Raw genomic sequence first — 17170 nt, forward strand, 5'->3', positions numbered from 1 at the left:
TTTTTAAGTAGAAATCAGAGCTACTGCTTTGGGACATTTCTCTTTCTTAGGAAACGGCATATGTTGTAAAGGCCTAAGTAAATTGTTATTGTTGTTATTACTTGCTAAGCTACAACCCAACTTGTAATAACAGGATGCTAAATGGTGCAGTTAAGATATAGTAATACCCTACATCGTTAATCTGTTCTAAGAGGTTTGATGTAAGGCAGTTTTCTACTCATACCTTAGGGGCTAGTGGTCCGTAAGCACAGTAAATTTTTATGGTCACCATGCAAAAATAATTTCAATAATGTCATGAAATCAAGGCAATTTTCTACTTATACCTTAGGGGCTGGTTTTCAGTATGCAAGGTGAATTTTTACTGGTCACCATGCAAAAATACTTTCAATGCCGTCGCAAAATCATATCACAGCCAATTCCCTGTCGGTCGTTAAATATTTTTGTTCAGTTTCACTAACCGCTTTACTGACATACACTATTACTCACAAACATCCTCTCCATTTACCCTTTACATTTAAACAAAAGAAACCTTCATGCTGTAACCACTAGCATCCATGTATATCTCGAGCCTGTGTACATTCTCATCACAGTCTGGAAATTCCTAGGTGACATATTTCACAGCTTCTTGCAATCTCAAACGTTTCTGTCATTTGTTCATCCTATTTCAGGTTTGTATCATTCCTCCTCTTCATTCATTCAAAGGCTTTTCTATAACTTGATCATCTCCTAACAAGCTCGCGACAAAACTTTATCAAACCAAGAAAACCTCGTGCATGGGCCGGGGACATGAAAATGTTATTATTATTATTATTATTTTTATTATTACTAGCTAAGGTACATCCCTAGTTGGAAAAGCAGAGGGTTATAAGCCCAAGGACTCCAACAGGGAAAAATAGCCCAGTGAGGAAAGGAAATAGGGAAGTAAATAAACGATATAAGAAGTAATGAAAATTAAAATAAAATATTTTAAGAACATTAACAATATTAAAACAGATATTTGATATATAAACTATAAAAGGACTTATGTAAGTCTGTTCAACATAAAAACATTTGCTGCGAGTTTGAACTTTTGAAGTTCTACTGATTCAACTACCCGATTAGGAAGAGCATTCCACAACTTGGTCACAGAGTTGGAAGGAGGTTATGTTTCAACCCCTGTTTGTGTCTGTTTGTGTTTTTTTGTGAACAGCTTCCTGGCCACAGTTTTAATCCTAGAGCAGTGGTTCCCAAACTATCTTAGCTGACGCCCCCTTTTTGCTTCCAGTAGACAGGTACGCCCCCCCTCGATTTTTTTTTTTATATAAGAAATGATTCTTACATTTATTTCTTAGCATTGTACAGGAAAAAAGATTTCTGTTTGTATTACATTTTAATAATGGAAGCCACTCAAACCAATAATAGTACATTCCAGTAACTAAAAACGAAACATTTGGTTCAAAGTGACCGAAAAAAAAAGTTTGAATATTAGCAAATTGGCAAAATTGAGTTGCTATTTTAAGAATAAATAATTTGAAAACATGGCATATAATATTTGGAAATACTTATGAGACTAAGGCACAATTTATGTAATGACAGATATTTGTTCTTTTAATGATTTTATTGTTCTATTAAACAAGTAATTTCGAGCAGATGACTTCACGCCCCCCTTGTATCCTCCTCACGCCCCCCTAGTGGGGCGCGCCCCCCAGTTTGGGAACCACTGTCCTAGAGTAATGAAACTTGTTCACAATGTTATCACTCTTTCTTATACCTGATTCCTCTAACATGTCACCAAGAAATGCCACTTCGCTGGTCAACCTCATACTCTTCTCAAGTTTTAACTTTCACACCAACTTCTATTCAATAACACCACCTCAAGCAAGTTTATATGTTCCTTGTCAATCTCATTCGCAATCAGAATGTCATGTATGAAAACAATTCCCCCATCTTTCAATCAGACCCAGGTTAGAATAACTTTCCTCGGCCTCTGGAAAGTAGTAGATGTATTAGTAAGGCCAAAACTTAACCTTCTATACTACTATGCTAGTAATGACAATATCTACTTGGAAAAGATGTAATATGTAGCAAATTAGATCTAATTTGGTAAACACTTTTGTGCTGGTAATGACAATTCCTACTAGGAAAAGATGTAATAGGTACCAAATTAAATCTAATTTGGTAAGCACTTTTATGCTGGTAATGACAATTCCCACTAGGAAAAGGTGTAGTAGGTAGCAAATTAAATCTAATTTGGTAAACACTTTTGTGCTGGTAATGACAATTCCTACTAGGAAAAGATGTAATAGGTACCAAATTAAATCTAATTTGGTAAGCACTTTTATGCTGGTAATGACAATTCCCACTAGGAAAAGGTGTAGTAGGTAGCAAATTAAATCTAATTTGGTAAGCACTTTTGTGCTGGTAATGACAATTCCCACTAGGAAAAGGTGTAGTAGGTAGCAAATTAAATCTAATTTGGTAAGCACTTTTGTGCTGGTAATGACAATTCCTACTAGGAAAAGATGTAATAGGTACCAAATTAAATCTAATTTGGTAAGCACTTTTATGCTGGTAATGACAATTCCCACTAGGAAAAGGTGTAGTAGGTAGCAAATTAAATCTAATTTGGTAAACACTTTTGTGCTGGTAATGACAATTCCTACTAGGAAAAGATGTAATAGGTACCAAATTAAATCTAATTTGGTAAGCACTTTTATGCTGGTAATGACAATTCCCACTAGGAAAAGGTGTAGTAGGTAGCAAATTAAATCTAATTTGGTAAGCACTTTTGTGCTGGTAATGACAATTCCCACTAGGAAAAGGTGTAGTAGGTAGCAAATTAAATCTAATTTGGTAAGCACTTTTGTGCTGGTAATGACAATTCCTACTAGGAAAAGATGTAATAGGTACCAAATTAAATCTAATTTGGTAAGCACTTTTATGCTGGTAATGACAATTCCCACTAGGAAAAGGTGTAGTAGGTAGCAAATTAAATCTAATTTGGTAAACACTTTTGTGCTGGTAATGACAATTCCTACTAGGAAAAGATGTAATAGGTACCAAATTAAATCTAATTTGGTAAGCACTTTTATGCTGGTAATGACAATTCCCACTAGGAAAAGGTGTAGTAGGTAGCAAATTAAATCTAATTTGGTAAGCACTTTTGTCCTGGTAATGACAATTCCCACTAGGAAAAGGTGTAGTAGGTAGCAAATTAAATCTAATTTGGTAAGCACTTTTATGCTGGTAATGACAATTCCTACTAGTAAAAGATGTAATATGTACAGAATTAAATCTAATTTGGTAAACACTTTTATTCCATACATTTTATACACACAGTGACATACCACACTCATTGGGAAGCATTCTTTAACAGTTCCATCATTCACCTTTCTGTAGTCAATACACATACATAAATTTCCATCAGGCTTTTGCACAGGCACAATAGGGTTTATTCCTGGGACTTTCCCTCCGTTCTAGAACACTCATAGTTCCTATTCCTCCATCTCTTCACAAGAAGTGGGAAAAAGTCCCATTGATGTTATTTTTACTGAGAACTGCAAATATTTCGAAACCTTCCATCTATCCCATTTTTACTGAGAACTGCAAATATTTCGAAACCTTCCATCTATCCCATTTTTACTGAGAACTGCAAATATTTCAAAACCTTCCATCTATCCCATTTTTACTGAGAACTGCAAATATTTCAAAACCTTCCATCTATCCCATTTTTACTGAGAACTGCAAATATTTCAAAACCTTCCATCTATCCCATTTTTACTGAGAACTGCAAATATTTCAAAACCTTCCATCTATCCCATTTTTACTGAGAACTGCAAATATTTCAAAACCTTCCATCTATCCCATAAAATATTTGACAATCGTTCATTTACGACGCCACTTACATTATCGTCTACACGTATTCTTTCTTTCAACTCTTCATACTTCCAATTGTCGTCTCTCCTTACCCTCCTCGTCATTACCTGTCTCGCCTAGAATCGTCGTCTCTCCTGACCTTACTCATCCTTATCATTACTGTCTCGCCTAGAATCGTCGTCTCTCCTGACCCTACTCGTCATTACCTGTCTCGCCTAGAAGTGCCTTTTGTCCGGTACGTCTACCAGTGTGAATACACCCTGATGTATACCAAGTGTTCTCTTCATCCTAACACTCGACGACAAACTCGTGTACACCTGAGGTTCACATACACCCTCACATATTTCTCTCTCTCTCTCTCTCTCTCTCTCTCTCTCTCTCTCTCTCTCTCTCTCTCTCTCTCTCTCTCTCTCTCTCTCTCTCTCTCTCTCTCTCACATTGGATATTTGCTTCTATTTGATAAGTAAGATTTATATTGTTGGTTAACCAGCCCTTAAATTTTTTTCTTGAAGACGTCCGAGTCGTCTACTCCAAAACATGTCCCTGAACAAATAAACATTATTTACTTGTTATTCAATGTGATATATTTGTTTGTGATACGCGTCACATTCAAATGGGTTGTCATAGCGGAGAGCCATTTCATTGTAACTAGGAAGATAATGTCTCGAGCACAGTGATCAGGTCTTTGAGATTATCATGCCGTTGGTCATAGAACCACGCCGACTTCGGACAGTATCTCTCCATTATGTTCTTGAACACTTTTAAATTTTTATTTTTCATAGAGATAAGTTGAAGGAAAAACTCAATATGAATACAGAAGGTCTCCAACTTACAAAAATTCTGAGATACAAACACAAATCTAACTGAAAATAACAAAGATAAAGAAACATTAATAAAACAATATATCATTTAATACAGTAGGCATAAAGACATTTGTAATAACCTGTTATCCACTTCGTATGAAACCCGACTATTTGTTGACTTTTGTAGCTGGAAATCTGGAAATCACAGGCATGGGATTCAGGTTGGGTCGTCCCTAAAATAACAAATTTGGAAGTAATTTGTATTTTTCCTAGTATACAAACCTGGAGCTATTTATAGGGGTATACTTTCGGCGTAGCTGAAAGTATATCCCTATAAATAGCGGAGGGTTTGTATTTACGCTGGAAACTAAAATTTAAGCAAATCAGACTTGCCAATAGTTTGACTCGCAAAATATTTGACTTGAAAACAATCAGACTTGCAAACAATTTGACTTGCAAACAGTTTGACTCGCAAACAATTTGACTCAAAAACAGTTTGACTCGTAAACAATTTCCCAAACAATTTGACTCAAAAACAGTTTGACTCGAAAACAATTTCACTCGCAAATAATTTGACTCACAGACAATTTGACTCGCAAACAATTTGAATCTCGAACAGTGACTTGCAAACAATTTGACTCACAAACAATTTTACTCGCAAACAATTTGACTAAAAAACAATATGACTTGAAAAAAATTTGCCTCAAAAACAATATGACTCGAAAACAGTTTGACTTGAAAACAATTTGACTCGAAAACAGTTTGACTTGCAAACAATTTGATGTGCAAAAAAGCTTCTTGGAACCTAATAAATTTATTGAGGACCTTCTGTGTCAGCTTTATACATCTTCCTTTTGCTAATGCCAAACATCTTTTTGTAGGTTGGCGTCCTAAATGAAGACTTCACCCTGGCCGGACTGTGTTGTGCTTTCTGGTTCTTCCCCATAGGCATTCTCTGCTGCCTGGCCATGCGCGAACGGCGCTGCAGCAACTGCGGGGCCATCTTTTCGTAGCTGGATTTAGTCTTGCGCGGCAGTCGTGTGTAGAGTAGAAGATATTGAAGGAACTTAAGTGCGGTATATTATATGCATTTTATATGAGATTATATGATAGTGATGTGGTCAGTAAATATATATATATGTTTTAGCAAGCACAATAAGCGAGAAAAGAGAAATGGCATTTTGCTTATAGCCCTGATTTAAGAGTTGTGGGAATAGGCTGCAAACACTGAGTGAATAAAAGACGTTCATCCACTCATTGAATTCCAAGTTTCCACTGGACTTTCCATATATATATTTGCTTGTTTTTTTTTTTCTGGGTTTGGTCACTCGTAAGTTCATATTTTATTTTCACAGCGAAGAAAAGGTGGAGGTATTTACAGTACATTGAGCCCTCAAGGATTCAGGCATTGTTAGAAGCCGGACTTGAGTTTTTAACTGGAAGCCAGAGGTAATCCACAGAAATGGTAGAATAAGAGAAAACTGATGTAAATTATGAAATTAACCTAAAAATTAAAAATTAAGTATAAAAAAACTACAAAAGAAAATTGTGTAACTTAAATGTATCATAGATAGTGCAAAACTTTTTTATGTTGAGTAATTTTATACGAGGAATTTGTGAATACAGTAACTTTAAAATGGATCCCTCAGTGGGAAAGACATGATTCTCTCTCGTCTATATATAAACTTATGATTTTTAAATACTTATGAAGGAGGCTCTGCTGTTTAATTTAAGTACTCCTTTCTTAATATTATTGATAGGTCCATTTTTAAACCAGTTATTACATCAGAAGCAATTATATTTTGCGAACTTCTTAAACTTTCAAGGAATTGTGAAAGTGTGAAAGTCCCTCCAATAAAGTGAATCTTTGTGGGCTTTATATATATATATACATATATATATATATATATATATATATATATATATATATATATATATATATATATATATATATATATATATATATATATATATATATATATCAATAAATCTAATATACTTAAGTACTATTATATCTGTATATTTTATATTTTTGGAATATATACATTGTTTGTTTATGACCTCAGAATAGTATTTACCTAATGTATTTGTTTATTCCGTAATTTTTGTGATATGCTTTTCTGTGTGTGGATTTTTTCAGCAAGTTTTAAAGCAATACGCAAAAGAAAATGGGTTGTTTGCTGGCAGATGAATCTTCAACATCTATAGAGCTAAAGTTTCCTTTGGGTGTGTGACAGTCAAACACTTTAAGTCTTGCAACTGCCATGCCGGAGTAGGAGATTCTCCAATTGGATTGCAATATTGCCGTATTTTAATGTGCATTTCCTCGGAGAAGAAGTCTTATTTAGAATCTATATTTGTAAATGATCTGTTTTTCTTGTTGTGTATTGTGATAGTAGCTGTAATTACTGTTCAGTACTCGAAGGGCCAGATTATTTTTGTAGTTCGAGTCGCTCGGTCAGTTTGGCGCAGTCTTGAAACAGGTTGACGAGAAGCAATAGATTTACAGAGTTATATTTTAACCAAAGAATTCATTGGTAAAGTGAGAAGTCTCAGGCTTTTAAATTACTTATTAGAAATAGAAAAAGACTAATTACATATTTTCTTTGGATTAGAATTTTCTTAGCCGTATCGGAATTCCATTGCCTTCGGAGAGTTATTATTGTCTTGCGTGTACAGGAGGTCTTTAACTTACAAACTTAATAGGGTCCAAAAAGCGGTTTGTAAGTCAAATTTGGCCTAGGGTAAGCCTAACCCGAGGCACATGTTCACGATTTCCAGCTACGAAAGTCAACAAATAGTCACGTTTCATATGAAATATATATCATAATTTTGCTTACTGTATTGAATTGTATATTATTTGATTACAGTATTTCTTTATCTCATTATAGTATCAGAAATTTTGTCACGATATCGGAGATTTATTTCAGTTGTACTTGCGTTTATATCTCTGAATGTTTGTAAGTTGAAGACCTACTGTTTTAAAATGTGTTCTAATTCAGAGGACGTTTCTTGGCTAACGAGAGGCTCTCGACCTCGCGTATTCCCGCGTAAGCGTCGCGTCGGGTGCGACTCTTGGTCGAAGGTGCCTATTTACTTGCTCATTCTGTGACAAGAATGGATTGGCCAACAGTTTCTCAGATTGACATGGATCGAAGCGTGATAGTTAAGATTTTTAATTCGTTCACTCTGTAGGGTAAAGGATAATCAGTCTATGCAAGATAATATAGCATGTAATCAAACTCCATTTGTGCTAATAGCAGGAAAAGTTTTTGATATTTAGGCAATTTAGGTTACACCTGTGATACTCGGAAAAGTCTTTTTCTTGCCCCCTTCTGGGAAACTGCATTCACGTTGCGTTGCTAAGGGACGATGCAACGGTCTTCAGTGATTCAAGCAAAAAAATAATGTTTCTGAAGCCTTCCAAATCCTAGGATTTTGCAGGATTTCTTTTTAAATAAGTTCAATTTAGGTAGGTGCTGCATAAATCAATTTTTATGGCAAATGCCTGACCATTTAGCCAAAATGTTTGGTAATGCATAATCTTGGAGAATGGTTAGTTGGAGATCGTAAAGGTAGTTTAGCGAGCGTTTTTTTGCTAAGTCAGCAGTTTTTGCTTTGCGCGAAAGTCATTTTGATTTCAGAGGATAATGTTTTTTAATTGGTACTTAAGAGCTGTAAATTGATTTCATATTTTGAGATTTTAAATTATTGGTTGTAGGAAATGTCAGTCTGGTTGTAGTCATTCAGAGATGCCTTTGGCGTAATTTTAATGGTTCGTATCATGTGGTGCTACATTTTTGAGGATGTTTTTACGAGAAGAAAACAGCTCTTCTAGAACTCTCCTGTGAGCAGCAATTTGAGGAATGAAGAATATCCTTTTTAACTTTTTGTTTGGAATGGGACTCAGGTTGAAGAAATGTATTCTTGCGCCATCTTGGCGCACTTGTGGCACAGACGAAAAAGTGCTTACAGCTTTTTGTTGCAATTCCTTTTCTGTCAGTTGTCAAATCATGATCTGTTGAAATGTTTTAGGGAAGATGATGAGGGTTACTTTATATCTTAATACAGTTTTTATTTAATTTGGAATAAACTACCTTTTAAGAGAACTAATTGCAGTTTTCTCATTGATTACAACTCAATAAAGATGTGAAGGGAGGCATTGCAAGGTATTTGGTTCTGTTGATTTGTGTGTATATATGCAATTTAAGTCTTGAAATGCTGTACAACTAGGAAATATATCATACTCTTTTTATAATATGCAAAGGCACCGGTCAACGGGAGATCAACTGAAATACAAATGTCAGTTTTATTCGCTTAAGTTCATTATATGACTTACATTGATATATATAGTGTAGTTTCAAGATTCCTTATTTCAATCCTTATCAAATGCCATGGATGACTACATAAATTTTGTGATATTTTATAAAATTTATGTCTAGTTGCAGTTACTCTCTTGTTTTTCTTCTCCCAGGTGAAAGATCAAACGTAAATTGCGTTGGAAATGTCCGTCATAAATATGAAGTGCCAAATGTTGGGCAAATATATGTTTTTGAATGATTGCATTCTGTGAACAGATTGTGGAATGATCTTCCCAATCTGCTAGTTTAAACGATGGAACTTACCAAGTAGGAACTTATTATTATTATTATTTGCTAAGCTACAACCCTAGTTACAAAAGCAGAATGCTATAAGCCCAGGGGCCCCAACAGGGAAAGCAGCCCAGTGAGGAAAGGAAACAGGGAAAAATAAAATATTATAAGTAACGACATCAAAGTAAATATCTCTTATATAAAGTATGAAAACTTTAACAAAACAAGAAGAGAAAGAAGATATAATAGTGTGCCCGAGTGTACCCTCAAGCAAGAGAACTCTAACCAAAGACAGTGGAAGACCATGGTACAGAGGCTATGGCAATACCTGAGACTAGAGAACAATGGTTTGATCCTGGAGTGTCCTTCTCCTAGAAGAGCTGCTTACCGTAGCTAGAGAGTCTCTTCTACCCTTACCAAGAGGAAAGTGGCCACTGAACAATTACAGTGCAGTAGTTTACCCCTTGAGAGAAGAAGAATTGTTCGTTAATCTGTCAGGTGTATCAGGACAGAAAAGAATATGTAAGAATATGCCAGACTATTCGGTGAATATGTAGGCTAAGGGAAAATGAACCGTAACCAGAGAGATGTATCCAATGTAGTACTGTCTGGCCAGTCAAAGGACCCGATAACTCTCTAGCGGTAGTATCTCAACGGGTGGCTGGTGCCCTGAATGATAAGTGCTTGTGTGTCGAACTGGTTGTCATAAGTCCCGTTTCATAGTTTATATACAATAAATTTATTTTAACATTATCTCAAAATAGTTTTTTTTTATTCTCATATAGTTTATTCATTGTTTCTCTTGGTTTTTCACGCTTGCTGCTTTCCTTGATGGAGCCGTGGGGCTTTTAATGTCTTGCTTTTCCAACTAGGGTTGTAGCTTTACTATTGATAATAACTTGCTTTTAATTTTTTTAGGTGAATTGTCATAGATATCATGTACTTTACATCATTGTACTGCGATGTAGATTTTATATATTCTATCTTTGAGTTGCCCACTGACAAAGTAGTGAAAATTATATAGTTTTTCCCTTGGTTTGCCCTAGTCTCTCCTGTCAAGCGTGTTTTATGATCAATGAGTGGCCTAATTAAAACAGCTACGCTGTTGAATTGACTTGCAGTCAAATTTAGTATATGTAGGTAGACAATCATATACAAATGAGCATGAAGGAACCATTTCTCTTCATTCCGACCCTTTCTAGCACTTTGCATTTATCTTTATCTGCCTGTCTTCACACCTATACGGAGTGAAATGAAGTCACAAGAGATCTTTTGACCAAAGACATATTAGGTTATGGCTGACATTATCTTCATTTTCATATATAATTGTCTAATCGACCTTCCATCAATAGCAATTGTATAAAGTTGCCTCACTCAGAATGAAGTCTATTTTGGATCATCTTGCTTTTGATCTATACGAGATAGACAGATCTACTGTATTTGCCTGACAACCAAGGAATTGTGCTACTAACTATTTTGAGGTTTAATATGTCCATATACTGAAGGTCTTCCAACTCTTATAATGTCTGTGAGGTATCCTATTCATTAAGACATTTTTATGCATACATATACCAAGGCACTTCCCCAAACAAATAAAAAATAGGTGACCTTTCCTCTCAACGCACCTCCCAGCCTGACGAGGGACTCAACCGAGTTCGGATGGTAAGGCTTGGGTGCCACAGCCCACCCTCTCCCGTTATCCACCACGGTTGAAGCTTCATAACGCCGAATCCCCTACCGCTGCTACCTCCGCGGTCATCCAAGGCGACTGGGGGAAGCAGCAGGGCCTACCGGAACTGCGTAGTACAGTCTTTTATGATGTCGCTACAATGCTGAATGAAGGACTAGAAACTGGTTATACTTTATAGTCAAATAGGTGGTATAATTCATAATCATGTGCAATTATTTGTTGTGGAAATCTTATGGAAAGTCCTCAACTATCAAACTTGATGGGTTCCTAGAAGCTGTTTTTAATTCTGTTACTAATTGGACCAATTTTATACAAAGTCCTCGTTACTCAGGGTTGCCATTCGTACGATAATTATCATACATGTACAATTAATTTGGGTTCAGTACGATGTACGATATATACTTTAGGTATATATATGTGTATTTAATTAAACAAGAGTAAAATACATTGAAATAAGTCCTTTATGCTACTCCTTAATAATTATGTTGAAAGTGTGTACGATAATTTTGGGTGAAAAACGATAATTTTAAGGCTCATGTACGATGGTCAAGAGGAAATAATCTGGCAACCTTGTCGTTTTTATCTCCATCGCCGGGCTTCTCACACTCGAATACTCTCCCTCTTCATCAACCATTCTCTTCCGATAGGCGGATGGATGCGAAGGGCAAAAGCTCGCGACCAGTCCTAGCGAGTATACAGATGGCGGTGGTATGGGGGTAGGCACCATGGTGGGCAGAGGTGAACTGACCACTGAAGCTAAGACTGACTTCATTTACGATTTTCAGTTGTAAAAAGTCAACTAATAGTCCTGATTCATATTGCAAATCTTGTCTTGCTAATTGCATTAAATTATATGATATTGTTATATTACAGCATTTCATTATAAACTTTTAAAATGCAATTTCAGTTTGATTTGTTTGTATCTCCGCATGTTTGCAAGTGGAGGGCCCTCTGTATTCCATTTTTATTTTGCTTTCAGTTGCTCAGTTTAGCATTAGTGGATATCGTTTCTCCGTTTATTTTTTTTTTTGCAACGATTAGCAATTTATTTAGTGGCTGCCTAATTGCATAAAAAAAGTCTGGCTAATGATATATTAAACTAACAGAAAATAGCTGAATATACAGCATCATGTTATATCAAATAAAGCTTACGAACTATAGTGACTGTTATGTCTGCTAAAGTTAATTTGATGTCGAGTTTTACTTGTGAAGATTCAAAGCACTTGTTTAAATCAAAATTCAATTTGATATAACGTATTAGGTTAACCTCATAATGAAACAATTTTCTTACAAAAGATACTTTTATTTTTATTAATCAATGATATATTAGAACAAAGAATGGCTGATTATACAGCATGTTATATCAACAAAAGCTTACAAACTACAGTATAGTGACTTGCATCTGCTAAAATTAATATGATGTGGTCTCAAACATGTATAGAGAAAGTCTATGAATGTACAACTTAAATGATATGGTATTTACAAGGGAGATATATAAACATACATGTCTTTTTAATAATAATAATCCAAAACAAGAAACTTATCCAAAGGAGTATTGAGAGTGCATTTATCATTTATTGAAATGGAAAAAGTTATTTTGCCGAGTATGAAGTAAATTAATGAAAACAAAAAAAGGCAAGTCTTTGTTTCAAGTGCAAGAGCTAAACTGAAAGACTTAAGGGCCTTCCACACTAGGGGCAAATGCACAGTGGGCAAACTCTGTTACCAAGTTTGTTTTATCGGTGACGATCATGAGTGTAGATGACGTCATAGACGAGGAATCTATGGGCAACCCATCAAAGCGCTGGTGGCTCCTGTTGACGAACTGAATAGTTGCCTGACTTTTGTCACACGCTATTCTGACTGCACTCTGCCCTCTGCCCAGTGTCTGGCCTAAGTCTTACGTTCTCCTGTCTGTGCCTACTATCTCCCTGGGACTGTTTGATCTAGTAACACTGTTTCAAAGCAGGAGAGTTACGGGCAAATCAGAGTGCCCGCCTTGTATTTGCCCTTCGTGTGGAAGGGCCTTTAGGTATATAATGCTCGTACCTGTGCCAGCTAATACTTTTTATATTTTCTGCTGTATCTGCATGTGTAAGTTATTGGGAAGACTTGACATTCAGAGCAATACTTTATATATGATATTCTTCAAGATCTGTTTTCCCTTTCTTGGGGAAACCACTCGCTGACTTCAGGCGAGGGAAATTACTCGCTCGCTGACTTCTGGTAAGGGAAACTACTCGCTGACATTGGACGAGGGAAACTACTCGCTGACTTTGGGTGAGGAAAACTACTCGCTGACTTTGGGCGAGGAAAACTACTCGCTGACATTGGGCGAGGGAAACTACTCGCTGACTTTGGGTGAGGGAAACTACTCGCTGACTTTGGGCGAGGGAAACTACTCGCTGACTTTGGGCGAGGGAAACTACTCGCTGACTTTGGGTGAGGAAAACTACTCGCTGACTTTGGGTGAGGAAAACTACTCGCTGACTTTGGGTGAGGGAAACTACTCGCTGACTTTGGGTGAGGAAAACTACTCGCTGACTTTGGGTGAGGAAAACTACTCGCTGACTTTGGGTGAGGGAAACTACTCGCTGACTTTGGGTGAGGGAAACTACTCGCTGACTTTGGGCGAGGAAAACTACTCGCTGACATTGGGCGAGGGAAACTACTCGCTGACTTTGGGTGAGGGAAACTACTCGCTGACTTTGGGTGAGGGAAACTACTCGCTGACTTTGGGTGAGGGAAACTACTCGCTGACTTTGGGTGAGGAAAACTACTCGCTGACTTCGGTTAGGGAAACTACTCACTGACTTCGGGCAAGGGAAAATACTCGCTGATTTTGGGCAAGGGAAACTATATGCTAACTTCGGGCGAGGGACATTACTCGCTAACTTCGGTGAGGCAAACTACTTGCCGACTTCGGGAGAATTAAACCTAAATTCTTTCAAGAGGGAGGACTCGAAGTATGGGGCCTGCCTCCAAAGAATTTCTTCACCACACTCATTGTGCAGCAAGCAGACGGTGTTGACGTTGTAGTGGACCCTGCGGAGCACGTTTTCAATGCTCTCGGTGTGTCCGTGCATCTTCAGCTGATCGACCAGTGTGTCTATGTACAGAGATCCTGCAAAGATTTATGTGAGATTTAAAACATTTTTATTTGTGGCTGTGAAATTTCTAATAGTAAATGTTTAACAGTACACTAGCGTGTTAAAATGCTTTTAAAACTACTGTACTTGCTTTCAAATGATACCATGGATAAGACATTGGAAATGAAAAGAAGGGAAGCCTTAATGCTATGTAGAGCTTTAAGTTTTTAGGTAGAAATATTAGCCATACTCTGACAGACAGACAGACTTATGATAGCTTTTTGGAAGCTGTGATTTGAATATATAGAATATAACTTGTTCTCCTTGAACATTTTTAGTTTTCAAAATAGATGATAAAGGTTTACAATTTGCAAAACTCATAGTTACTGAATGGACTGCTTGCAGTCGTCACCCTACTATTGAAAGGTTAGCAATGTATAAGGTAAAAATTTATACGCAAACTTCATAACAGTTATGCTGTAGGCTCTTGATATCATACATCTCTTAGTATTTGTATTAAGTTTTCTGTATATAATAATCAATGCCATATCACGGCTTGCGTATTGCTCCCTCAATACATGTGGAAAATACATGACTCCTCAGCCTATTGTTACTTTCTACGGTCAATGTGTCTATATTCTCTTAGTACTGTATTTCTCTGGTAAAAATAAGCCTTTTCACCCGTACAAATTGATTGAATAGAATAACTGTAAATATTGCATTATATCACAGTAATTAAGATATATTGAAAGAATCTTCATTGTGTACCGCTGATGAATATAAGAATCTTACAACTTTATAGAAAAGAAAACTTGGGAATCCAGGGGGTGGGGCCGCGTTTGCTCAGGTGATTTCAAACATGGTCCACTATTGGCTGATACAACAGAACAACCAATCACAGCATACTGTTCAGTATCCTGGTTTCTGATTGGACCACCGCAAAATCTCTCTCCAGCGATATTCAGTATCCCATGTTAATTAGTTAGCTTTTACTCGTATTCACACGACGATGCTCAGCATCTTTCCTGTGTTGTGTGTTTTTTTGTTTTCTTAATTTCTTTCAATCCCTGCATTTGTTGCCCAAACTTTCTCTACCTTCTAAGGCTTCTGACAGTGAACCCAGACACCAGAGAAAGATGTTTACTATAGCAGAGAGGATGAAACTTCTCAACATGCTTAAGGAAGGGAGGAGGTATGCGGATATTGGCCGCCATTACGGTGTTAACGAAGCTACCATTTCTGTATCAAAAAGGACAAAAAGAATATAAGGACGACAGCAAATGTGACTTTTAACTAGATGTCAGAAGGGTGTTAACTTTCTGCAATAAGGCCATAGTAAGTCTGCATTAGCCCTTTGTATTAATGACTACAGGAAGAAAAATGCACTTGATTCCAACACCATACTCATATAGGCCCGGCAGCCTTATGGCAAGTTTACAGGTGGCGTTGACGAACACCCAGAAACAGGACCATTTTTGATCTACCGAACCAAACAAGTTGAATGCTATTAAGGGCTCGGTTGATCATTTTCAGAGGAAGTTCAACCATAAGAGTTTGTCGCTGCACTGAGAAGCTGTCAATGCTGACAAACCCACCGCTGAGGATTACGTGAATGACACATTCAAGACATTTGTGGGAAAGGGTTTTCAATAGGGATGAGACTTGCTTCTTTTGAAAACGGATGTTATAGCAGACTTTTATTATGAAGGAGACCAGAGACCCTAGATTCAAGCAGTACAAAGATCCTCTCACACAATATATATGTAGAATTGCTACAGGCTTTATTATTACTTGATAAGTTATAACCCTAGTTGGAAAAGCAAGATGCTATAAGCCCAAGGGTTCCAACAGGGTAAATATCCCAGCGAGGAAAGGAAATAAGGAAATAAATAAACTGCAAGAGAAGTAATTATCAAAATGAAATATTTTAAGAACAGTAACATTGAATTAAATCTTTCATATATCAACTATAAAAAACTTTAAAAACAAGAAGGGAAATAAGATAGAATAGTGTGAGTGTACCCTTAAGCAAGAGCACTCTACCCTAAGACAGGGGAAGACCATGGTACAGAGGCTATGGCACTACCCAAGATTAGAGAAATTTGGTTTGATTTTAGTGTCCTTTACGTAGAAGAGCTGCTTACCATCGCCTAAGAGTCGTATCTACCTTTACCAAGGAGAATATAGCCACTGAACGAATACGGTGCAGTAGTTAACCCCTTTAGTGAATTGGAGAAGAATTTATGATGAATTCGACTCATATGCAAAAACAGAAGGGCCCTCAAAAACACAAATAAGAACTTGCCGTCAGTGCATTTGATACACAACCAGAAAGCGGGTATAACAAAACTATTAAAACTGGATTGGTTTCACCAATGCTTCACCCCCGAAGTCAAGCTTTATCTCACTGAAAAAGAACTCTATTTCAAAGTGCTCCTCTTATTGGTCAATGCTGGAGGCCACGCAATTCACCTGTTATATGACAGTGTACAGATTGAAGTCTTACATCCAAACACCGCTTCAGTGATACAGCCCATAGTTCAAGGCATTATTTGTGCATTTAGGGCCCTTTATATGTGAAACTCCCTGTAGCACCTAATCGAGGCTAGGAACTCTGCTGATAGCTTCTCTCTGAAGAAGCACCGTTGTGGGGACACCATTGCAACATGTCTCCTGAATGTTCAGAAGGCTGTAAAAGAGTTCAGTGAAAGATGAAACCCTTAATGCCTGCTGGGAGAAAATGTGGCCCGAAACAGTCAACTACTTTAGAGAATTCTCTGCCGATGAAATCCAACTCTCGGCAATACGTAAGGAAGGGAGGCTATAAAATTGCTAGGAGGAAATGGCTTCACCGATATGACTATCGCGGACGTTAATGACCAGCTCGAAGCCCAGTCAGATATGGTAATGGATGAAGGTCTTATAGAGATTACAAAGTCAGCAAGTTGCGGTAGCCGATGTGGTGACGTCCCTGACTGGTATTCACCAGACTGGGTGTTCGAGTTCGAGTCCTGCTCAAACTCGTTAGTTCCTTTGGGCGCTACAATCTCACCATCCCTGTGAGCTAAGGAAGGGGGGTTTGGGGGAGCCTATATGTCTATCCGCTGAGTCATCAGCAGCTGTTGCTTGGCCCTCCTTGGT

The 17170-nt window shown here is 37.1% G+C and overlaps 2 protein-coding genes across 3 annotated transcripts in view; one reads left to right on the top strand and one right to left on the bottom strand.

The window, feature by feature from the left end:
* Positions 1-9109, top strand: part of LOC137627095 (membrane protein BRI3-like) — a 35812-nt gene extending 26703 nt beyond the window's left edge. For both annotated transcript variants that reach the window (XM_068358108.1, XM_068358107.1), the window contains exon 4: positions 5540-9109. In XM_068358108.1, coding sequence (XP_068214209.1) covers positions 5540-5671 — 132 coding nt within the window. In that variant the 3' untranslated portion in view covers positions 5672-9109. The remainder of the gene's footprint in view (positions 1-5539) is intronic.
* A 4004-nt stretch (positions 9110-13113) lies between these two features.
* Positions 13114-17170, bottom strand: part of LOC137627096 (uncharacterized) — a 32379-nt gene continuing 28322 nt past the window's right edge. The window contains exon 8 of the mRNA XM_068358109.1: positions 13114-14064. Coding sequence (XP_068214210.1) covers positions 13850-14064 — 215 coding nt within the window. The 3' untranslated portion in view covers positions 13114-13849. The remainder of the gene's footprint in view (positions 14065-17170) is intronic.

Source organism: Palaemon carinicauda, chromosome 34 (genome assembly GCF_036898095.1).
Source record: "Palaemon carinicauda isolate YSFRI2023 chromosome 34, ASM3689809v2, whole genome shotgun sequence".
Classification (NCBI taxonomy): Eukaryota; Metazoa; Arthropoda; class Malacostraca; order Decapoda; family Palaemonidae; genus Palaemon; species Palaemon carinicauda.